Genomic DNA, 26393 nt, shown 5'->3' on the forward strand with positions numbered 1-26393 from the left:
TTCAGAATTAACAATAGTCTTAGACTTCACTCCAATATAAGTTTCATACAGGAGGATTTCCATCATCTCTGTTCAGACAATGATGTGGCCTCAATTTTTTCTCAACTTTGTCAACTCCTGAACTGATGCAATATTCCCAAGCACTTCTACTGTTTGGGAAACATCAGTAACATAGAAAGCTCTTTTCTTGGTACCACCTACATGAATCAGCTTTGTCCACTGCTTTGCTTACATCATGTTAAAGAGTTTTCAATGTACTTAGCAAAACTCAAGTCTTTGCCTTCAAGTTCTTCTGTGGTCTCCTTCCCAGGAATCTAAATGGCTAGCTAAAGCTCGTGGATGAAATCCATAATTACCAAATGCAGTCTTTCAGGATAACAAGAGTCAAACCTTCTCTGTGCACAGCAAAGTTTCCTCGAAGGGGAAGGTCAAAGACTTAGAATGGATTTCAACAGCAGTTGAGAAACATTGCTGTGTTTATTGTCTTTGTCTTCACCACATTCTGCTCCAAAAGCTAATACATTTTTGGTTGTCTTCCTTGCTCTGATGGAAATATAAGCAATATGCATCTCTAAGAAATCCTTTCATAAAGATTTTAAAATCCAAATCTTTAAAAACCAAAACTTTAAAAGTAAAACAAACAAACAAAAAATCCTAACAAAACCAGACAAAGCCAAATGCCCTTACCAAACATGCAATGTGCTGTTCTACAAGTTTCTGCTGAGAGGAAGACCAATTTGTGATTATCACTAGTCATGTTTCTTAATGCTTTACTGGAAGGTGATAAGATATGATGATAAGGAGAGCAGTGTAAGAACCTCTGCAGAGCAGAAAGATTTCATTGACTGTGATGTATGTCACTGGTGATAACAACGAAAATTTTTCATGCTTATAACCACCTCATGATGCTAAGATGAACAGATTATAGGAATGGTAGGTTCTTTTTTTATAGGTTAGCTTTCATGAAAATAGTATTAGGGTTGAACTAGTAGTAAGTTTGGTTTTCTCCTCCATGCAGAAGTAATTAAGAAGGCAATGACAAAAGGACAGTTATGTCCAGTACTTCTGACTTGAAATAATTAATATAGAATAGTAACATTTCCAAAAAGTGCCTAAATGCTGCAGGCTTTTAAGGGTCTCTTCAAAGCATATTTACTCCACATAATACAGCGTGTTAGCAAGACCCCAGAGCTAATAACTAATGAACTAGATCCTGTGTCACCTTGTTGAGAAGCAGAATTAATTAGTCCAGCCACAACAACACACTACCGAGATTTTTGGCTTCTTCAATCTGTGCTAGTACAGCACTGAGACACGCACATATAAATGAACTGTCTCTGGCAATTTGCTTGCAATGCTCTGTTGCAGTGCATAGACATGCCTTCAAGCACTCAGCCTCGTAACTCTGATTGAAGGAAACTCAGGCTTTTACAGGTATGAAAGTTGCTTTTGAAAATAAGACTTGGGCACCTCTGAAAAGATCTATGTCCAAGACACAGTACCTTAGGCAGAAATCCAGGCAAGAGGCTACAGTCTCAAGTCTGAAATTTAGTAGCAAAAGTAAGATTTCTTGCAAGTTAGGTAAAAGAAATTTCAGTGGCTCTTCTGGATAGATGTGGATAATTTCCAAGCCTGATAGAAGTTTCATTAAACAATTATCCTTTCCAGTTTTCAGTGATCACTGCCTAAAATAGATAAAAAAGGCTAGTCAGCTCTTTGTTTAAGTTAGACTCATTCTGCCTTAGTCCATTTCTGCTTCATGAAACTACCAATTTGCATGACCTGAGAGCTTGGTCCATGCATTTTTACATTTATGCCACTGTGGATACAACTGACATTAGAGAAATAGTACAGCAAAATAAAGACACAGTCAGCAAAAATATGTTAAAAGAATTATTTGTCTTTTGATTCATATTCACATGGGAGGTAATTAAACAAACACCCTCCTCCATGTATAGCTGAGGGGAGGGAAACCACTGGGAAAAAAAAATCTTCCCTTACAACTGACCTTTTCTCTTTTCACTTTTCTTCCTGCAAACGGCAAAACTTGCACGTATTCCTGCATGTATTCAGCACAGGGAAACTTTGAGGGGGAAAATTGAGTCAGACTCCACCCAGCAGAAATTCAATACATTAATGCGAAGGTCTGTCAAAACAGATTCTCCTGGTAAAGGGTTTTCCAAAGAATGTTCTTAAATGCTAGTATTATGAAACTGTTACAATTCCTCTAGCAATGCCTTCAAAATATGTCTCTTTTAATGTCTCAGGCTTCTAATGAACTATCCTTAATATATGCCATTCTCAGATTTCTATAGGCCTTAGCCCTAGGAAGATATTGTTAGCAGTCACTACTTAAACAATTATTGTTAAGCATTTCGTGAGCTTTTAGATGTTGTGAGGGCTAAAATATTAGTGGTTACCATGTATTAAAGCTGCATGGCTGAAAAAGAAAGTGAGAACAAGAAAAAGAAAAGAAGGTTAAGAGAAAAGGCTAATGGACATTGAACCCCTGAAGAACAGTATGAATTGCGCATGTTCAGGAAGACTCTAAAATTCTTACACATTACAGGACTTTGAGCCTCCTGGAACTTCTGGAAGAATGAAAAAACAGAAACAACAAAAAAAAAATCCAACAACAATCAACATCCTCCTGTTAAGTATAGGAGGAGTTACAATTTGTTGTCCCAGTGGTAGCTCCCAATTTTCTTGGCTAGTGTTGAAAAGAAAACTGTGTAGCATCTCTACACATTTCTTGGAGATGACTGCTAATTTGAAGTGTGGATATTGAAAAGTTCTTACACGTGTGGTTCTAGAGAACTGAAAGTCATACAAGTGACTTTGTGTATACATGTTCATTTGCTCATCATAGCATACTCTAACAGAAGGAAAACAGAGGAAAAATTGGAGTTGAACAAGACCAACAGAATAAAAACTGCAAAACCCCCCCAAAAACCAAACAAAAACCCCTCCCAACAGCAAGAAAAAACCCATCCAATGTATTAGATCCTTTGGTTTTATCTATGCACAAAATCATACTATTGTCACTTAATATCTACTACAGGGATTCAACAGAAATTGTTTAATTCCCTGTAAAGTCATACATTTCAGTATTGGAATATCTTATTGCTGTTTAGCTGAAACAAAACTGAAACAAAAAGTTAATAACTAACTAACTAACTAACTAACTAACTAACTAACTAACTAACTAACTAACTAATTCTAATTCCAGCTTTCCACTATTTTTTTCTCACATGTTTAACTAAACTGCATTAAAACATGCCTTAGATTTTAAAAGAGTATTTTCTCATGGAATGGGGATAGCCCCAACTGATCATCATCAGAATAGAAAGAAAATGCTACAAACACCTTTTTCCACACCATTTTATAATTACCTCACTCCCCAAAAGAAGGTAATGGCCTTGTCTATGGGAACAAAGAGGTTCTAGTACTGTGGCCTATTGAATATTTTCCAGATTGTGGTTTTGGCCACTTAAGCTAAGACGAGACAGCTGCACTGCTTAGAATCATGAACTTAGTTTGCAAATAACTGTTCTCACTTCAGAAAAAAAGTAGTTACAGAAAACAGTGGAAATAAGAGTACCTACATGTAGACATGTAATAGTTGCAAAGACAGAAATTTCCTTTACCATAAAAGATACTTCAGCACTTTCCAAGCCAGTCCACAATGAGCACAGCGTTATTTTTAAAAATCCTATCCCTGTTGTTATTGCACATGACATATTACATTGTATTGTACAGTGTGTGGTGATGAGAAATTCCCTGCTTATTTAATTGTGATCCTTCAATGAATTTGAAAGGGACCACTTTATTTCCATTTCTTTAATTTACTAGTTCTTTAGCTGATGATTTTATTAACTCTTGTATTTGAGAACTGATGCTTAAAAAAAAAGGGGGAAGAAAAAAAGGCCCTTGGCAGTATTGTGAAGGCCTGGAACTGAATAATGCACTTTAATAATGAGGAATAGAGCTATGGCTTTTGCTGATGGCTGTGACCGGCTCTGTGACCTGATTATGTCGCAGAGTGTCAGCAGCTGAGACACTACAAAAGGGAGCGCATCCCATCAAATCTATCTCCATTGTAATCACTCGCACTGCTGAGAGCCTTGTTAGGAGCAGGGAATCCATCAGGCCTCATTAGCACCGTTTACCATCAAGAAGCTCAAAGAGCAAATGTGTACCCTCTCATCAGAATAATGAGAACCAAAGTACTCCTATTATCTAATTGGATCAACAATGCCTCTCTCTCTATTTATTTTCCTGAGCTACTTGTGGACTACAACACTCAAAAATTAGTTATTTTTTTGTTAAGTACCAGGGTGGACGTGTGCTTAAGATTTTTCCTATACAGAAGGTTTTCATATCTAAAGAGCAAGGCATGGGCTCAATGAAGTGTGGGTTACTTCAGGGGCATTCTTAGATTATAATGAAACAATCCCAATTAATTCCCTGTTCAGTTAAAGGGTGGACAATACAATTACACCATATATACTTAGATTTTCCTTTTAATCTCCCAAGAAACAGACTATTGCCCTCTTTATCCACAAGGCAGTTCATCATGCCAAGTCTCATCATGTTACTCTTTTCTTTTATGGTAAAATGTTATCTTGCAACTGCTGAATTTAGTGGTATTTTTCTCCTGTTAGACAACTCCCATCTTTTCAAAAGAGAAACTAAACTTACTCAGTACCCACAGTTAAAATGTATTTGATCCTGCTGAAGTCAAGAGGCATATATGAATGCAACTGATGATAATTAAGAAACCATATTCATCAACCTTGCTTTCATATTTCTGTGTCTCATTTCCTTACAAATATTATGACAACTGCCAAAGCACACATTTTGCATACTTAGTAAATATAGCAACACAAAAGTCCTGATTTTTTATTTCATTTGCAAAACCAGCATAAAAAAAAGAGATATATTGGGTTAAACCTCTGAAGAATCCAAGGGCAGCAATGGCACTAGGGTCCTACTGTAAGGCAGGCTGAAGCTGAATAGGTAGACAGTTTCTCTTTGAAATCTACTGACAGGATGCAATCTGGCAAACCTGCTACCCTGGCCTTTAAATTTAAGATATGAAAACCCAGTGCTGCAAACACTTCCTGGAAAGTGCTGAGGGCAAACAGAATGCAAGCAGTGTTACATGGGCCAATAGCTCTTCATAATATGACTCTGAAAATGAAAATTTGATTTAGAGTCCTCTACGTGTACTATATCAAATTAATCAGGTGATCTAATCATATTGTTTCAATGGATTAGATCTCTTGGTTTGGTCTTGGGAAACTCTGGTGTTACAGTTTATATTGCCATCCAAAGCAAAAGATGAAAAATAAATAAACATGCCATAACTTTGAATTCAAGAATTCATTTAATAAAAATATGTTATATAAACTATTGTTAATATATATGATTTTTTACTGTAATTGTAAGAACTCCTAGACTATTGGGAATTAAGGCCATGCCATATGTCATTTAAAGGATCATTTCCCTTAAATTTGGCATAGGATCTTGGATTTGACCTAGAGCTTAATGTCTCCAGGGATTACTGATCACCATATATTTAGCTAGACAGATGGACATTTACAAGCCCTGAATTTCTGTAACAGAAACAGCGTGTAATTACAAAGATTGCACATATCAACATTCCAGTTACTCATTCAGCTTTATATTTTCAGGAGTGAGTTTTGGGGATCATGCTTGTGATTCTTTGAAAGGGACAATTTTCAAAGGGTAGAATTCTTAACGTGTGGTGCAAATCTGGCTCTTTAGTGACTCCAAGCAGATTATTCAGAAATGGAGCGTTTCAAATTACTATTCCTTTATGCTCCTAATTTTGAAGAAACATCTTGTAGCTCTTGGTTAAGTGCTATAATGCTATCAATTTGAAGGGAATGTAATTTAATTTCTGGAATGTAGATTAATTGTACTGAAAAGTCCTGTTTTAAGGCAGCCTGAGAAGTGGTCTCTAAGTAATATGAGTTTATGCTGAATATTATAAAACTGCATGCTATATTACACACTTACTATCAATATTTATCTATATTGTGGCAAGGTCTGCAGTACTGATTATAAACCAAAGGACATTTGCAAAAGCAAGTAATAAAAAGAAAACCCTTATTTAAAAGACCTAGGCAGATAGCTAGGTGCTGTAATTTTATTCTGACAATTGGGAGGATTATTCCTTTCCTTTCTCCTGCTCTGCAACCTGTGGGATTATTGGACTTTACATTATGTCTGGAATAAACAAACTCAGCCTGAGTGAAACTGTCATTCATTGATATCTTCTTAGTAATGGGGTATTTTTAAGGATACAATGAATGGTCAGACATAGATTGTTTTCTGTGGAGGATATGTAAAGGAAAAATTATAAAGAAATTAGTCTACATTCATAACTTCAGCTCTTATGATGAACACCTTTGGTGTCAAGTGCTTCATATGTAAGTGGTGACTGTGAACCATTTCTGGAGCACAGAGGAGATAGAAACAAGGAGGCTCTATGTTGGAGCTGATCTGACTATGAGTTATAGGTATTATAACCAACTTTTCTCCCAAACCAATACCCCATCCCTCCAGAAATCTTAATAGGCTTTTGAGAGCCTCCATTTAAAGCTGGCTGCATAAAATGATCCTTTGATGAAAAGGGATTGAAACAAGGGTTAAAGTAGACATTGAAAGGTTATTGTAGAGGGCACATTGTTCATACAATCCTCCTTTAATATGTGTGGTGTGCACCTGCGATAAGATGATTCATTAGATAAGGCCTCACTTTGACAAGCTCCATCGTTCAACCCTCGGGGTAGTGATGGAACAATTCTGCACCCACCCAGTAAATATAACAAGGTCAGCATTTTTTTTCCCTGGGACTTGGATGGTGAGAGTGAAGCTCAGGAAGCATCTTTGTTTATGTGTCCTGTTTAAAAAAAAACAGGGGAGGTCCTATAAAGTGTTGAATTTTATTTTTTGATGGGCCAAAATAAAAACTCGCCCTTGTTCCAATTAACTAGCAGAAAATTGCCAGGAGAAGAGCTGCCCTTTCTTTTTTATCCTCCTCACTAGTAAACAGTAAGAGTAGAAACTAAATTTTAGATTCACATATCATCCCAGCTGCATCAATTCAATAAATTTTTTTCTGGGCCTAACATCCACAAAAACATTGTGGGTATCGCTGTATGCCCAATTTGTAGAATTTAGAATAATGGCATTCAAATTACTCAGTTACCAGTTATATTGACAGATCCGTTGCAGAGAAACAAGGCATTGTGTAATTTTAGTCCTAACAAATGCAATAAAGAATGAAAGTGGTCACAATCTGAAAGCCACTTAAATATGGTGTATCAAAGGAATTATTTTTATATATATGAATTCAGATGCATACGTTTCTGCATCATACTAAGAGTGAAACTGAAATAGTTTTAACAAATAAACAGATTCATAATGTAGGTAATGCACAGTCTCTCTCTTAGACACACTAACTCTTAAACAGTGTTCAAGTTCCTGTTTGGAAAATTTTCTTTAAACCAAAATAATCTCCCCTATTTGCGTTTACAGGCTGGCACAGTAATTGCAAATTGCTTAACATAGTTAATAAACAAATGAGGAAGCCACTCAGATAACTCCATCCCTGATACTTCATTACAATTTATTTTCCTTTACTAGAAACATTTAATGCCTTTTAAGAAATGACATCATACAAAAATGCCACAGAAATGCAAAAAAGTGAAGCACCTTACCGCTTCAGTAAAGGTGTCTGTTATTAGGCGTGTGTAAGTGGAAGAAGACAGATGGTATCTTTGTTAAAAGTCATAGGGTTGCTGGACTTTTAAAATGGTAAAATAGTAGTGCATGGTATTGCGCTGTGATATTTTTAAAGGGATGATAAATAAAACAAACAAATAAAGGGCTGATAACTAAAACAAATCCTTAGCCTTTTCTAGCTTGAAAACACTCTTTAAGAGTGCCTATCTTCCCCCTATTTCTCAGACTTTCCATTTCTTACCTTGTCTCACAAATCAATATTTATTTATCTTCAACATGTGCACTTTTAAATTGCTGTCATACAGGCGGAACTGATTTTTGTCCCAAGATCAGCCTGCCATCAGAATTCACTGTTTGCTCCATCTTCTACTCACCTGTCCTTGTGCATTAGTGACGAGCTGGCCTGTGACCCCCTGAAGACTGGAGAGGGCGTTTCCAAAGGCCTGGGTGTTTGCTATGGAGCCCATGGCTGCTGCTGCTGCAGCTGCTGCTGCTTGACTTGCTAGTGGATTATTAACCAGCTGAAAAAAAAAGAAATAAAATTCATGATATTTTATTAAAGTATAAAAATATGATAAAACCCACGATAAACGTATAATACCAACTGGATAATATAAAAGTGATAGCACAATAACTTTTATGTTATTTTAATGTTTTTTACCCACTTAATTGTGTGCAAAGAATGTCTGCTCCATGAGCTCAAGTTTGAGAGGTTCTTACTTCTGGGGCTTTGAAAATGAGTTGTTTTAAAAAAGGAAGAGGAAATTCCATGTTGGTGTTGAAGAATAAAATTTTTTAACCCTATATTCTCTCTCCTATTTTTTTAAGTCAAGTTATGCTTGATGTGTGTGTTTAGGCTCAAGTTACTAATGCCACAGGTGTAGCGGCTTAGTACTGCTGTAAAGAGCAATCAGTGAAAGACTAGCACTTGACTGGGAATAGAATGTTTACTTGGGAATATTCAGAACAGAAACTATTTTACTGATGACCCCAAACCCAAGAAAAACCTGCAAATCCTTTTAATTTTTATTATTAAATAATTGGTCTCAATATCTAGATAAATCACATTAGAAGACTCAACCTTGTAAGTGAGGTCAGTAGATATCAACTAAAAATTCAGAATTCATTTGCAAAATACGATACTAGAGCAACATGCTGCTTCTCAAATGTGAATGATTAGTTCTAGGACTCATACATTTTCAGGAAATAATTTGTATTGCCTGCTTTAGTCAATTCTACCTGAATGCACCATAGAAAGCATAGAGCATGGTCATGGCTTTCACCCTAAAGACTAGGGGAATCCCATGGAGGAGCAGTCCCATAAACTCCTGTGCTTATCAAGCACACAAAACGTGTGGTCCTCTGTCAGAATCAAAAGTTGTCTTGGACATGGCTTTTCCACTGGATTATTGGGAAGTTTCTATTTTCTTATCCTTTTCTGAGAAAGGACAAACACTGAACAAAGCACACAGGGATGACAGTAAAAAAACCAAAACCATTGGGAACCATCATCACTTGGACAGCTGTCTTGAGAACAATCAAACTGAGTTTAAGAGGCTGAAAATATGTTTTAGAGTGGCTTTGCCTCCTAAGAATCATTGCATTATAGCAATATATATTGCTATAATATGCAATATATATATAATATAAATATATATTGCAAAATATGCATTAGCAGGGTAGAGCAACCAGAAGTCTGAGGGACATAGCAGTCTAGGGACATTTTTTTCTTAGACTGAGATGAAAATGCTAGAGTTAACTCAGAAAAGATTTATTGGTAGCTGAAATTTGTAGGAGTTCTAAGTCCTAAAATGACCAGTAAATTATCTATCTTTTAGAAATGGAGAGTCACAAGCAGTGGTAAGGGATATACTCCATAGACAGGCTCTGCTTCAAAATAGGTTATAAAAAATTAATCAGTGATTAGTAGATGTTTTAAGCATGTTACAGATATGAGTAGTGTGTATGTTATAGACGTTTAGAAGCCCATCAATAGAAGATGTCAGATATGGTTATAATCTATGCTTATAAGAAACCTACTTGTCTGTTGGACATTGCAAAATCTGCAATTGATTGCTCATACATTAAAACATCTATTAATCATTCATTAGCCTCTCATGAAGTATTTATAAATGCAACCTTGATATAAAGTGTTGCTTAAAGGGGTGCCTTGGGCATATCCAATCCCTCTAGAAATTGTAAAGTAAATAACTAAATAAAGATTAGTAGCAATGCCAGACAGAAAAGATGACATTGTTTGGAGAAAATATTTTGATTTGGAAAAAATTATTATATGAATCTCTAAAAGCAGTTCACAGCACCCCATGGTATGAAAATCAAGCAGGAATAAAGCACAAAAGGGGAAAGCTGCAACGCTTGCTTGATTAGCAGTCCTGATGAGCTGAGCTGTGAAGAGAACTGAAACCAGTACAATGACCAAAGTGAAGCTCAGTGCCTGAATACAGACTGCAAGAAACTCCAATGACTGCACAAAGGTGTGAGTGCAAAGGTAGCTGATGCAGATGTCAGTCATTTGGGTGGTGGTCCCTGAGCATGGCAGTGTAATGCCAGAGAACAATATAAGTAAACTGGTTGGTTCTCTGCTCAAAACAGTGCCATTTTTTTATTGTCCAAACCAGAAGTTAGCAAACGCTGCCTTTTTTTCACAGCACTGTGTTGGCAGTACTGGGACTTGAAGAAATTCTCTTATAGCTGTAAATACTTGGAGAGGAAAGGGGCAGCAGCAAGTCTGTAAGACTTTCAGAAAATGCCTTCTACAATCTTATTAGCAACACACAAATTACTGAACCTCGGATCCTGGAGCATCTGACTGCAGGTATACATGATAATCTTTTGACAGTTACTCAAAAGCAGTTAATAAACTACATTAGCTGCTATATTCAGGGCTTCAGAGGCATGTAAGAACAGCTGTTTGGGAAGCATAAATAAACTTTGTGGATCTGGAAACTACAAAGGGTTAAAACCTTCTAAAAATCAGACTATCACCTTCTAGAATCTCTTTTCCATTTTTCTTGCACTAGTTTTCAAAAAATGTACATTTTCAAATACAACAATAAAATTTAATTACAACAAACCCTGGAGACACTCAGGATTGCTTTTAGTTGCATCACAGAGATAAGCTACTTATTAAAAATGATGGCAGAGGCTGTGATATGCATAGGTACCCTGAATAGTACCATGTTCCAGGAAAAAACACAGGGAACGGGCCAAATCGCAGGGTAAGAGACTTCAAAGTGCATATGAAACCAGCCCTATCTATTCATAAGTCTGATTAAAAAGGAGGGGATGCATTTTTCTTTGAGTGTGTTGGGAAGCTGTTGACTTCAAGTTACGCTCTATTCAATTGACCCCTTTTATCTTGTGTGCAAACTGGGGATGAAGAAATACATCTCATTTCATTATGTCTGGACACCAAGATAACACATTGAATCTTTCTTTTATTCAAAAAATAAGATCTCTAACTTGAGAGGTTTATGCAATTTCTCAGTGAAGGTTGGATCTGTAAGAATGCATGTTGGAAATATTGGAAATATATTGTGAAAAATCCCACAAAGGGCTCTTCCTATTTTGTTTGTGTATTTAAATAATGATTTAATTTGTAAGACTGAGATATTTGGAGCTGTTGATTCCAGTGCCCAAATCTCTTCTCCAACTCAAACCACCAGGCATAACAGTAGATAATAGCAATCTTTGTTTAAAGTGACAGGCCAGCCCTCTTAATGACACTTCCACTACTAACATGATTATATGAGGAAGCAAATTTTATGAGGAAGAATCTTCAATAACTGAGTAGGTTTAGTACATTTTTCTGAATTTCCAAAGCTGAACTCTCAAGGGTAAAGCACATGAAAATTGTCTACTTTAAGTCAGTAAATACAGAAGACATTCCAGTGCGGTAAACAGAATTCACACAAATAAAACAAATCTGAGAAATTCTGGTGAAAGAAAGAGGCACTAACAAGATTCTAATACTGTGCCATGCAAAGTGAGTGTTTCTATGGTTAACACATAGTCTTCAAAGAAACCAGTTTGAAGAAAAGTGTGTTAGAGTCAATGCTGCAAGCAGTTTTCTTGAGAGCCACAAATACTTTTTTCTTTTGAAATAATGCCATCTTCCTCTTTATTTGGAAAACTAACTTAGTATTTCATTGCAGTTGCTGTGAGAAACTGACCAAGCAATCATCTATTGTTGAATACAAGATCAGATTTGATAACCTACACAACAGTTAGGCACTTTCCTTTATAAAAGACATGTCCTACTGAACTTTCAGTCTCCTGGTCTGGGAATCAAAGAGCCAGTTTTAGTCATTACAATAAAATTCAGTCAACAAATATAAAGAAAAAAGCAAACAGTTTTACTAGTGAAAAGTCAAGACATTTCAGGATGCCCTTGTCTTGTCTTGTCTTGTCCTTGTCCTTGTCCTTGCCCTTGTCCTTGTCCTTGTCTGACATCTCAAGGATGCCAGAGCACCACATGAAAAAATGGGCACGTAACCTGAAAGGTAAAGTCACTTTATGCCATGCCAGTATATAGATCTTGTGTGTTTTCTAAAGCACTTGTGGAGGAGGCTGCTATCTGAATGCAGCAATGGAGAATTTGAAGGACATATTGCAGAGTATCTTCAGGCATAACTTCATTTTATAAAATAGTATTAGTGTTTTTCAGAAAGACTGTTAAAAATCACATTTCTGGATATCTCCTAGAGATGGAATTAGTGTAAAAAAGCATTATATTTGATTAGGGACCAACAGATCCTCAGTCTCTTATGTTCTCTGACAAACTCTTCTGCAGGGAGCATCACACTACTAGATTAGCTGCTGAGATTATTTGCTTAAACCAGTGCTTTTCAAGAGAAAACAAATATAACAGTTGAGAAGAATTCAGCAATGGGTCTCAGTCAGAAACACATGACATTTTTCTTTTCTACGCATAATGAGTGAAAATTTTATTCACAGAAATGAATTTTTTTTATCAGCGTAGCATGTGCTTTTGTAGGAATTTTTAGACAAGAATCTCTCTGAATTTTATTGTGCTTAGCTGATGAAAGAATTATAGGTTAAAATATAGTGGGATTTATTCCCATTTTTTCCTCAGTGGCTAGTGAGACAAATTCTGGGTAGTAGCACTGGATCTTAAGGGAAAAGACTGTTTCATACTGAGCAGAGGCTCCTGAGGATATTCTGATGCCTCCTTTGTTACAGTGACCAGCATTATCATCAGTATTGCGTGTAGATGGAAAGGTTTTGGTAGTGGAGCAGCTGCAGAGGAGGAGGATAAAAAACCCAGAGTGAACAAGACAAAGGGAACAGCAATGTCAGAGAAAGAAGAAAGAGTTGTCCCACAGCACTGAAAGAATCCCCACCGTAGCCCTTGGAGGACCCTGGAGTAGGCATATGGATATTTCCTGGTGAGAACTGTGATCCGTGGGGCACCAGTGCAGGAGCAGGGGGAAAATGTGAAGAGAAAGGAGCAAAAGAGGGGAACTGTTAAGGACTGACTATAGCTCCCCATTGAGAGTGGGTAGAAAAGTCAGCAGTGAAAGAGTGAAGTCTGGGAGAGTGGGGAGAAAAGTTGTTTTAATACTTGTCTTTGTTTCTCATTTAGTTGGCACTGTATTAAAGTTGATTATCCTCAAGTTGAATCTGTTTTGCCCTCAACACTGATTGGCAAGCAGTCCATCTTGACCTGTGAGTTTCTCATCCTGCTTCCTCCCTCACACCGCTGAGGCAGCGAGTGAGTGGCTGGGTGGGCATTGCTAACCCTCCACACCACTGCACGGCCGTAACTGGAAACCACATCTTGCAACAACAATGCTCAAGTATTTTCAATACCTTGATGTCATAGAAGCAGAGCATTTCAAGCTAGATACCCCTATGCTTGGTTTCTAAACACGAGTGAATTGAGACTGAAGTGCAGTTTCCCTGAAAGTCCCCATTAACTCTTTGGGCAAATTCTTTACCTAGTGTTAATGCTTATATTCCTAATTGTTTTCAATACGTATATATACCTGGTATCAGTTGATAACTCCCTGAACTTACATAAAATCTCATGGTCCCTGAAGGAATTTAAAAAACACACTGGAAAGACTGCTTGAATTGAATGCTTGGAAAGCATCTAGATATGACAGCAATAAGTACAAAACAAATTGATCATAATAATCAACAAGATCATCACTTAGCACTTATATAGAATTGTGAGTGACTGAGGTCTGTAAATTTAATTTATTTTTAGAATTTTAAGTAAAATTAAGTCAAATTTTGAAAAATCTTGTAAACATGCAGATCCCAAGAAAGTCAAGAGAGAATGCACAGGCACCATAAACCAAAAGATGTTAATTTCATCCAGATGCCATGAGCAAACATTTTGGAAACTCTGTCTGGTTTTGTACTTATCAGTTAGATTTTTTTTTTTTAATGTTGATCTTTCCCTCCCTCCGTCCCTCCCACCCTCCTTTTTTGTTTACATAATAGGATAATTACAGCATTTAACTTTTGTAAATGAACATCAGGGTAAAATGTCTGATAAAATGGCTGTCAGTGGGCCTAATCATGCATAACTATTTGAAAATATGCCCAGCAGGCAAGTCCCAAATTATGAAAAAAAATTAAATCTGTCAACATTTAGTTTTTGTACACTGTTGTGATATGATCAACCTTAAAAATGTACTATTAAGTTATACTACCCAGACCCATCAAACAATGTCTGCTTATTTCAAAACTGCACAGATCTAAATTTGCAAATGGTTGTAGATGGTAAGAGTTCTAAATAGGCTGCTTAGACAGACATTTTAGTATATGCACATGGATCAGAAATTTATGTATAGCATACAGTGTAGTGACAAGGATATTGAAATATCTGAAAGCACTGACTTGACAGAGACACTTAAAATATCTGGTTCTCACAGATACTTAGTCTGCTCATTATATGCATTTATTGTGGTTGAGCTATTTGCTGTCTAAATCTATGCTGAATTTTCTATCAGAAATAAGTACTGATAGTGGTATCGCTGATGCGACGTGACTTGATTCAATGCAAAGCGACGCGACCTGAGGTGATTGGAAGTACGCAGTGCTCATGTGAGCCTTGAGATGACATGGATGGAAGAGGATGAGCAAAATTTCTTGAAATATCTTTGTAAACAAGGTGCTGGTGGTCAAATTTGAACCAGTCTGAAAACTACAATAACAATTTGCAAAATTAAAAGGGTATATTTCCTTTGTAGAGAAAGCAAATAAAGAGCAGACATCATTCCCAGGTCTCTAGACCAAACTAATGGAGACATGAATAATGAAGAACATATCAGGCTAAGAGTGAGCAGACACCACCCTAGCCACTTTAGTTTCTTCTCTATTAGTCACAGATAGAAAAGAGAGGAGAGGAAACTAGAAGAAAGCAATCCTCATTGGGCCTAATCCTATGACATAAACTAAATTGAAGGTGTCAGCATGTCTGAGGCTGGGTCTAATATGTTTATAAAAAGAAATAGTGAATATATTTAAATATATTTAATATCTTTCAATGCAAATAACTACAAAATGCAGATGACTGAACGCTTTAGCAGCAGGTCAGTACTTACAGACTGACCCTAGACTCCTGTCTTGTAGGTTCCTGACTGTCCACATTTATAACTTACAAGTTTGAAATGTTCCATATCTATTTAAGATGGCACTCACCGATCAAGACTTCAGTTAAACAAAGGCATCTTGGTTTTGCCTGATGTACTTGGTTTTACCTGATTTTTTCTGAGTTACTTTTGTGTTTACATAGTTTTTAAAGTATCTGAAACTGTTTATTTCATGCATGACACATATGTACTCTAAACAAACAACATCTAAATTAAATTTGGCATCTCTAATAATCATAAATTGTATCAGTACTTATGAAAGAGGAATGAGTACTGAAAAAGTTATCTGTATTCTCTAGTTTTCTGAAGTAGTTCCTGTGTGTTGCAAGAATGAAAGCAAAAAAGTACCCTCTAAACTTTTTGAAAGGGGCTGTAACACAGTTCATTTCACATTGATTAGTTTCTTGGTTCCTGTGTTTGTCTATTTTAGAATTATTTATCTGGCTTCTGAAAGATGCCTTCCCTACAAGAAAAATGGTTACTTCAGGGTTCCCTCACTGCTGAAAACCTGGACTCTTATCAAAAGGAAATTGCCATCTGTCTTTTCGGATAACAGCCCAGCACTTGGGTCTCCGCGATCTCTGTAGAAAGTGTGTCAACCGTGAGACACACCAAATTAATCTCCTTAATCTAAAGCATTTATTTGCCTTTAATTTGAATTTGTGAATGGCATGTGCACATGTAAATATGACCATTTGCATATATAAATGTTAAAAATGCAATGTGAGGTCACACCATGTTAATATGACACTTCATGTTAAGTATTTGAGAAAATATTTCTGTAAGTCTTGCTCTACAATACAATATGCAGTCTTTGTATGTATGCCCAGAACTGTTTATTCAAATATTCATATTAACAAACAAACTTCAAGGTACAGACCTTGTCTTTTGCCCTTTGAAGAATAAATCCTGCTTAATAGCTAGGGACACATTGTTAACTGAGAATATACATAAAGCTTCTTTTAAAATTCTGCATCAGCTTCTTTGTAAAGATCCTAATTTTTGAAGCTGGAAATACATCTGGATACTCTGGTTTATTTGTAATGTAATAGCATCACCAAACAGTTTTGTTTTCATGTAAGCTAAGTGCTTACCTTGAATTTTTGTTGACTTGAATGTGAACAAGATCAGATCTAAAACTGTAACTACATGTAATACTTTTCCTTTCACTACTTTCAGGTCCAAACCGGACCTTACTCGATGCACTGATATATGTGATACAAAGTTGAAGGACAATACAAATGGCTCCTGAGTGCAGTGGGAAGATTGCTGGCAAAGATACAAGTCAGTCCAAAATATGAATCTGGTTCTTAATGCAAGTATCTAGAAAGCTGGAAGGATTTAATTCTCTGTGTTTACAGCAGTTCACCCCAAAGTCAAAATGACATAAACACTGTAATTGATATAATGTGTTTGAGAAGTGCTCTCTCTGTTTTCCAGGTTTTGTGGAGAATATATGAGATATGAAATCTGTTGTGCCATTGATTTTTAATTAGACATTTGAGTTTTGATGAAATCTCCGTATATAAAATAATATTCAGAAATATGAATAAAGTTGAAGAAAATATTCAGTTGGAAAATCTTGATGTCAAACAACATTTCCAATTAAATAAGTATGAGATGTGAATGATAGCCACTGAAATAAGTAAGCTGAGCCAAAACCTACAAAAGGGAAGTAAGCATGCAGAAAAGGATGTTGAGGATCCCTCAGCAGAATACTGTTAGTATCTTCCCTGGGAACTCTTATTTTACTTTAGTGCAGCTCTGAATGCCCAGTGGTGGTGGACTGGACATGGACTGTTTGACTCTTCTATCTGTCAATGGGAAGGTTACTGCTGCCACTGCTTTTCTAAAGATGGAGTAACAAACACCTCTGAGCCTCTTTGCTTGACCACTATGTGAGCACTCTGCATCTCAGATGGTAGCAACCGTCTGCCACATCCATGTTTAGGTAGCTTACTTTGAGGATAAACACAGTGGAAGACACTAGATAGCACAAGACTGACTACTGCAATTTAAAGCCCCTGTTTATAATACGTACACTCAGTACTGTATGTTTCACCAGCAGTCCTGCTCTGTAGAAAAAGATACATGTAAATTGGTAATAGTTGTGTACTTAATTTGCCAAAAATTGTGCCCTCAATGCAGCTCCTATGGAAGGAAAAAGGTGGGGAGGGTTAATATGCAGCCACATATCTGACATATGTTATATTTGCAGCCATATGTGTAACTTTTCAACAGAGACTATCCTCTCCTCCCAGGCCCTTCTGTCCCATTTGCTGTCATCAGGAAACCTGCTCCCAAAAATGAAATATAAGTCCTGCCCCAGAAGCAGCACATGCCTGCAGCGTGGGGCTCAGCTGTGCTCAACATCAGCTGGGCAATTCCAAATTTAATTTTGTTAATGTTCTTTAAGAGATATAGAGAATATTTTAAATGTACCAACTGATTTTAAATATTTTTTAATTTTTTTGGTTGGCTTTTGGTTTTTGGTTTTTTTTTCCATTGTTTTCATAATCCATCCATGTCTCACCTTTCGTATGACTCCTTCTGGGGTTTTTCCTTTTTGGAGAGGGTATAAAATTTTTTGCTGTGTTAGAACCCCTTTCTGCTTTCACCTATTTGACTCCTTTTCTCTGATCTCTTATCTCCAGTATCAGCTACTTTGCTCATGTCACTGTGAGTCTGGTCACAATAGTTTTTCCACATGGGAGTTCACACTGAACCACAAAAGAAGCAGTAAATCTACTGTATCTGTAATGCTGCCATATTAATTCCTAATCAATTTCAAAGCCATATTTGAAACTCATATATTTCACCTCAGCAAAATCAAAATAACTTCAAGTTGCCAACAGCAAATGAAACTTGAAAATAATTAAAAACACATGGGCTAGAAATATATTTTTTCTGAGGTCTTTGCAATTGTCACTGTGCTAGGCTCTATAATTTGATGGCAAGAGGGTATATGAAACTGAGATCCTCTTATAACAAAAGCATAGCTCCATATTGCTTGAGGTAACAGAAGAACTCTCAGATGAATGTGAGTGATGACTGCAAGTATAAACTGTATAATTTTTTTTCCTGCTGGGATCAGTTCCAAATTTCTCAAAATCTGATGCTGAAATCCTACAAAAACTGCTTAGTTAGCCTGCATGCAGTCCTAATGCATGCAGTCCTAATGCATGTAGCCTGCAAAATCCTAATGCAGTCCTGGGTAAATACGAGAGAGTTTGTGCTAGTGTGTTTTTGTGACACATTTTTCTATTTCATAGATAAAGTTGTGGTGTGACCTTATACTCCATCTTATACATGTTATTACATAAAATCACACACCCATATTAATTTATGCCTTTGGTGATAATGCTATACTTTAAACAAAAGACATAAAAAAGTTTAGCTCCTAGCATCCTCTTTTTTTTTTTTTTTTTTTTTTTGCATGGAGAAAGAATGTCAAAAATAATGCCTATGTTATTACTCAATATCAGCTACTGGCTGGATTCATAGCCTGGGGAAAGTCTAATTACCATTTACAATAAATAATTTCCTCCATATTTTTTATCAATGGAAATCTACTCATAGGCGTTCAGCCAAAGAATTCTGCTATACAGGCAAAAATATGTACTATCTTTCAACAGCAGCTCAGCTTACAACCTGAATGTCTGTAGCTTTTTCATTAAATTCATTATTGCCTTATTGTACCTAGACTCTTGTTCTTCCATAAGGCACTGTCAATAGACAGACAGATGAATTTCTTCATGTTCTAAGTATTTTCTACTTTTATCTGTTGACCAGATTCACAAAATATTTATGGGCCCTGTAGCAATTCTTGTGCTTTACAAAACAAGGGATTATTTTGGTGCTAAAAATAACATAAGTTCCAAGTTCTTGGTCTGAGTCTGATTTCTATCTGCCTGAATACAAATCTGATCTAATTTTAATGAGGTCAGCAGAGATGCAATTAGTTAAAACAGAAAAACTATTGTTAGAATCAGTCCCTTCAATATCTTATGGGATTCAAATCTGCAGTAATGGGGAGGGGAAATGATTCTTTCATTTGAAATACTAGAGTCAGCTAATGACACTGATATGTTATTTAAATCAAATAGTCTTGCCAATCGTCTGGATGGGGTTTTTTGTTTGTTTGTTTGTTTGGGGGGGTTTATTGGTTTTTGGGGGGGGGGTTGTTTTGTTTTTTACTTTGTTTTGTTGTGTTTTTTGTTTTTTTGGATTTATGCCTCGATAAACCAGAGAAGTATTGAAGTCAGAAGTCAAAACATTGACACCTACAGCTGTGAAACTAATGGATTTTTCTGTTTTTGGACTGAAAAATTTCCCTGAAACACCCTATTCACTCCCTTAAAAACAAACAAACAAAAAACCTCAGTAACAAAACACAGTCTGGGCAGACCTGGAGTGGGAAAAAATTGAAAATAAATAAATTTCAGGTCACTTGAAACATCCAGTTCAGACCAGAATGGTTTCTTGAAAGGAAATGTAAAATGGATCACCCTCACAGATGGGTGTTTGTTATATATATATTGAATGGAAATACTTGACTTCAAAACATCATTCTTATATGTCTTTTCTTAATCTCATTCATTTTGGGTTGGGAGGAACATGTACATCTACCTAATTATTTGCCAAAATACACCTTTGGAAATGGTGAAGTATGCAGACCTCTTTGCAGTCACTGGCAGTGGAGGGTACTATCGGCAATAGTGTCAGTAAAAGGGATAAGTCAAGGGTCAGAAATGTTTTTGCAGAAAACCTAGTCAGACAGTGCTGCTGACAGTTCTAATGTACCTCCAACATGTCAGAAACTGTGATGAACTCAGCCTGAGTGCAATTAAGGCAGAACTCTTTCACTGTGCCTATCACATTCGTGATACTTGTACAGGAAACAAAGCAAATTCTACCTCTAAGATATGAGATATGTGCTCTTTGCTTTCCAAACTTAAAGCTGAATACATTCCCTTGAAAAAGAAATTTCACAGAAGGCACTCACATATTAGAAACCAAGTCAGGAGAAGAAAAGTGGGGAGAAAAGGCTTGATCTAGTTTTAAGTATGTATTAACTGAAGACAAAACAAGGGTGCAGTTATTCTGTGTTGAATTGTGTCCTCTTTCAACAATGGGAATTAGGAGGCAGGTAACAATCCTAGTTTCACCTCAGAGAGACAGACAAGGACTATGACCCGCAGAAGACCTGGTGACCATCAGCCAGCTGGAAGAGGCAAACAAGCTCAATAGTCTAAACTAAACCAGAAACTCCTACTTTTGCCTGGGTCAAGGAACCAGTTTTTCAGTTGTAGCAGCAAGAGATCAACCTGAGTATGCTAAACGGGGGTTTCCTTTATTTTTCCTGAGGACTACGAGACCGCTGAGCATTGCAGGCTGCTAAGACATCTGAATTAATATCTTCATGGAGGGAGGGACAGAGGTCCATTTGCCATGTTCATCTACACTCAAGGTTTCCATGGCATTTCCAGTTGTGAATCCCATCTTAGGGAATATCAGAAGGCTAATTTTCCCCACTGGTCTGACAAAGACCTAATTTAAAGCAGATTTACCTGATATACAGCTAGCATACCAAAATATTTCCTTTGATTCCAAGAAAATTACATTCCTTATTTAAATCAATGCCCATGAAATCAGATCTCTCTCTCTCTCTCTCTTTGTTCCTAATATTCATCCAAAAATAACATTGCTCTTAAGAGCCATCAATGCAACAGGTGGAGTCCCACAGCAGTCCGTATAATTGCATCAGTTTAGATAATGCACAATTTAGTGCATTGATGCTGGCATGTGAAAAATAAATCAGAAACTCTATGGATATTAAAAACTGTAAAACCAGCGTGTTTTATACAGTAATTATACGGTTATTTCTCAGTAATACAATCTACCAAGGGCAAAGGTATATCTTTTATTGCTGCCCATAATGGTAATATTTCTCCCTGGCATTTGTAAAACCAACAATAGCTTTACATTGATTTTGCTTAAAAGGAAAGTTCAGGGTTAGAAAATAAGTATTTCATGTGGAAACAAGAAAAACTTTCCAAAGTATACGTGATGGAAATAGTAATAATTATTTCTGAGAAGGAAGGAAGTCTTGTGATTAGGGTCACTGGGTAGAGATCTAAAAACCTCACCAGGGGTCCAATTCTTCCATATATTTCCATTTCTTTAATTTCCTGTCTGAAAAATAAAATAAATAATAAAATTCTCTTTCTTTCTCATTGTTTGCTTGTTTTCTCATTAGATAATACATCTGCAAGCCCATCAAGACTGAATTACATACGCACACACACCAAACAACAGCAAGATCAAAGATGAAATAGATTTTCTTATTTCAGGTTAAATCTGCATATGGAATAAATTTTTCTGTTTACTACACTAATATTTTTAGCCACTGCCATAATATATATCCAGGTAATATTAATGGATGCCAAATAAAAATTCCTCTGAGGTACAGAAATGGAGGAACATCTAAGTCACTAGCAAAGCTGTTCAAAAAATGTAGGTTTTTAGCTAAGAATCAGTCAGGTGGTACAAATAACTACAAGAGGCTATTTCAAAATGAAGACTGACTTTACATAGAGAAATGGTAAATCCAGGAGAGCATTTTACCTAAGTTTGAATTTGCTGCTCTTTATAAGTTAACTGGTTAAAGATTGTTGTGTTACATTATCAGAGCACTCTGCATAAAATAAAGCCTCTGAAGTTGTGATCTGATAACATGTATTATTAGAAAACACTAATTTTATCATTAATGTTCTAGACACTTTTTGTAAGATAAACCAATTACACAGCTTAACACTGTAGTAGTGGGGAAATTCCCAATGCATCCTAGCATTCCTTCTGGTTTTCTATTGATTCACACTCTTGCAATAAATTTCACATATGACACTTTGTTTTTATCGAGTCCTGTTTTAAAATTAATGGTAATAACTCAAATAAATGCTGACCTGAGCTCTAGACCTAACAGTCTATCTCATTAAGCATCAAAGATGACTCACTTGTATAAATTACCTTATCTGTAGCTGTTAAACATAACAAAACCAGGGAAGAAAGCCGTATGTCGAACTAAGAGAGCTGTACTAGGGAGTGCTCCAGGCCCCCTGGTCATGATGAGCACTAACTGGCCCCTAGCTGGGTGTCAGAGAGGAGGGGCCACGGATGCAAGGCCTCATGGACTCACCTGTCGCTGTTGTGACAAAGAAGGGACGATGATACGTGGGCAGCACCATGGAGCTCTTGTCCTGCATCTCACTTGGGACACACAATGGTTTGCCTTCAGTAGGAGCTGCCTCCATGGCAGCCAGCTCCCTAAATCACTGGCAGTGTTGTAGGGATGGTTCTTGTCCCAGCAGGGATGGCCCTGACTGGTCTAATTTGTTTCCTGTTCGAGGTTTGGTCTTGGCAGGGTTTTCTGGGCATCTTCTGAGCAGACACTACAATCTGCAATCCTACACCCCTTCAGGGTACTCTCCCTACCCAAGATCTAATTTTGTTTCCTTGCCACAACTTGTTCTTTGCTCAGGGAAAACAGCTGGAGAGTCAATAGAAACTATATACAACTGCATACTATCCCATAGTCTGAGTACTACAGAATGCCTTTGAATCTTCAAAATATATTGCTTAGTCAGGACCAAAACTGGAGATGGTGCCTTACTCAGGGGAACTCAGCTCAAGATGATACAAGGGCAATTCAAGTTAAGAATCTTCTCTCACACTGAGCTTAATGTCTACTGCTTACTGTCTTACCATCTTACTGCTTACTATGCTGTAAAATCGTCCTGCATTGGATGTGTAAAAATAAAGGTGGTGGGAAAAAATGTGCAAAATCAAATTATTCTTGGGCTACCCTTCACCTCAAAAAGGAGGTAAAAGTTTGGAAAAACCTGGCAGAGCTAGAGGCCTGGTCTTTGCTTACACCAATGTAAGAAACATGAAAGTCAAACACTAATCCTATATATTTGGACTCTTAAAGTAAAAATAGATGGACAAATAATCAAATTACAGTATTACAGAACAAAAATGTAGTAATAAAAAGAAAGGAATGCCATGGCAATATAATGCATTGAAAGCCTGTATTTGCCAAATCTGTATGAAAAACCTCCCTGAAGTCAAATTACAAAAGAAAGCAGGCATAAAAGAAAAAACAAGAATATAAAAAAGAAACTGAAAAGCAAGCACAGGTGAGTTGGTTGCCTTTATTATGCTTTTCAAAGACCTGGAAGTCTGTGACTCTGAGTGTGTGTATATGCTGTATATACAGAAATATATGCTGTATATGACAATTACCTCAGAGAAAATGCATGAAACACAAGATTGCTACATGAATTTTAATGAACAAATAGCATCCTGCTATGGACTACCCACTAATTAAGGTGATAGGCTATATCAAAACCAAATAAAAAATATGCCCTGTGTATATTTTGGAATGTTCTTATTGCCCAAGCAGAACACTATTAAAAAATGTGTATAGAGGTTAATCTCTCCAAAGATAAAGAAAATTAAAGGTCTTTAATTTTTATTTATGGAAGAAAAGCACTATTGAGGTAATAAAAGAAAAATCTAATCTTAATATATCAACACAAGATTTCTGAAACATAAAAATTCGAATCACAAGAATGACTATTGAAATAATTATACTAAATCAGACAAATGACATAAAACTTATCATAAATCCACTAAATTCTAGATTAGGAATAGAAGAGAGAAGGCTATAGGTAAATCAAAACACTTATGTATTTCTGTCATCGTTTCTGCATCTCATGAAGCCTATACAGCAGTCCTGCTGTGCAGAAGATCTAGGAGAAGAGATGATAGGCATATATAAGTCACTGCATGAGAGATGAGACTTTAATCTCCTTGTGACGATCTTCAAAACATGCAGTCTTTTTGACTAGTGTTCTTTTTAGTTTACAAAGTAGTGTCACAACTACTCTGACATAACTTATATTAGTTTAGGAGAATAAGACTTGCAGTAATGCTCAAGTCCATATTCTGACACAAAGCAGTAAAAATAACCTGTGCCATAATAGAGTTAGCCCATGCTGCAGCCGCACTTTTGCCTTCATGTCTGTTTGGGGAATACACAAATACCTACAATCTGACACTGAAGTCACAAAGGCTTCATCATCTATATGGGAAACAGATGGTCTTGGGGGTAATCCAGATCTCACAAGAGAAGACCCTTTCCTAAGCTGTCTTCCAGTGAAGACTCTTTTTTCACTGACCACGGGAGGCATCTAAACACATATCTAAGTGGCTTGGTTGGGCAGCACGTAACAAGGGCATGCAACTTGTATGAGGACACATTGCCAATGGAGTTCTGCAGTCTTTGGGTATGTTGTATGCATTACTTAGGAATTTAGATTTGAGTGGAGAGGGAAGAAACCTGCATTAAGGGCCTACCTCAGGATGCTAACTATATGGGACTGTACAGTCTAAGGCCCAAATGACACTTTTAAGTGAAGTGATCATGAAATTAAATGACAGCATAACTATCTGTGCATCTAAATGAAAAGGATAGATTCAGGACCTTGCAGCTCTTATCCTTGGGAACCTGTGACAAGTCTCTGAGCATGAACACTGACTTCTTGTAATGAAAGCAAACTGCAAAGAACCACAATGTAGAAATGCTTGCCCCACTACAAAAACAATTGCCTGTGCTAAAATGGTATTCTCCTTCTCCCTAGTTTTAATTCACTCTAATTATCCTGAGCACAGCAATAAGGAACACAGAACACAGACCTCTGCCCCAGCTTCAGTACTGCCACACAATTCTGTAACACACAGGGAAAGACCAAGAGCCAAGGTACAGAAAATGCGCTGTTCTGCTTAAATTAGGCTTCCCTTTAACCACATGCTCACTTCTCATGAACAATAAAGGTGCTGTCCCAAAAGTAATATAATTTATAAGGAAAGCGTTAGTAATTTTAACAAGATTTTAACTGTTTTTAACAAAAGAGTACACCAACCTCCAACAAAATAATTAAAAATTGACCTTTAGGTTATTCCTTAGTCATTGTTCTTCACTGAGCATCCCCAGTTGTTTGGGATCCTGTCTGTGAGTTTTGTCTGGGGTGAAGTTAATTTTCTTCACGCTAGATAGCATGGGATTGTGTTTCGGATTTGTGCTGAAAACAGTGTTGATAACACAGGGATGTTTTAGTTTTTGCTGAGCAGTGCTTTCACACAGCCAAGGCGTTTTGTGTGTCTCACACTGTCTCACCAGGGAGGAGACTGGGGGTGCATAAGAAGTTGAGGGGCACACAGCTGGGACTGCAGCTGACCAAAGGGATGTCCCAGTGTCCTATGGCATCATGCTCAGCAATAAAAGTTGTGGGAAGAAGGAGGAAGAGGGGATATTCAGAGTGATGACATTTGTCTTCCCAAGTCACTGTTACATGTGATGGAGCCCTGTTTTCCAGGGGATGGCTGAGCACCTCCCTGTCCATGGGAAGCTGGGGAATAATTGTTTTTTCCTTTGCTTGTGTTTACAGCTTTTGCTTTACCTATTAAAGTGTCTTTATGTCAACCCACAAGCTTTTTCACCTTTACTCTTAATTCATTTCCCCCACTCCACTGTTGGGTTTGAGTGAGGGGCTGTGTGGGGCTGGGGTTAAATCACAACATCCTGTTTTCTGCAACTGTTGTACTTTGCAATACTACACTGCAAGGGAAGTCGCAAAACCTCTTGATGCGCACACCACCTAACTCACTTTGCCTTTGTGTTTAAGTTTTACATATGAACAAAATAATAAATATATATAACTATATATATATATATAAACTTTTAAAGAAAGGTCAATAATCTGTGAGTTCATTAAATGCTCAAAAACAAACCAAAAATAATTAATATAAATCAGCTGATGAATATCAAATCACATTCCACTTCAGAGAGAAATAATCCTACAATCTTTTGAATTCTGCTTTAATGTAGACTCCTTTCAAGAACTTTAG

The 26393-nt window shown here is 36.8% G+C and overlaps 1 protein-coding gene across 3 annotated transcripts in view; it reads right to left on the reverse strand.

The window, feature by feature from the left end:
- Positions 1-26393, reverse strand: part of POU6F2 (POU class 6 homeobox 2) — a 317708-nt gene that overhangs the window by 43583 nt on the left and 247732 nt on the right. For all 3 annotated transcript variants that reach the window (XM_059484261.1, XM_059484279.1, XM_059484270.1), the window contains exon 6: positions 8151-8297. In XM_059484261.1, the coding sequence (XP_059340244.1) occupies positions 8151-8297 (147 nt within the window). The remainder of the gene's footprint in view (positions 1-8150; positions 8298-26393) is intronic.

This window comes from Ammospiza nelsoni, chromosome 1 (genome assembly GCF_027579445.1).
Source record: "Ammospiza nelsoni isolate bAmmNel1 chromosome 1, bAmmNel1.pri, whole genome shotgun sequence".
NCBI classification, from domain to species: domain Eukaryota; kingdom Metazoa; phylum Chordata; class Aves; order Passeriformes; family Passerellidae; genus Ammospiza; species Ammospiza nelsoni.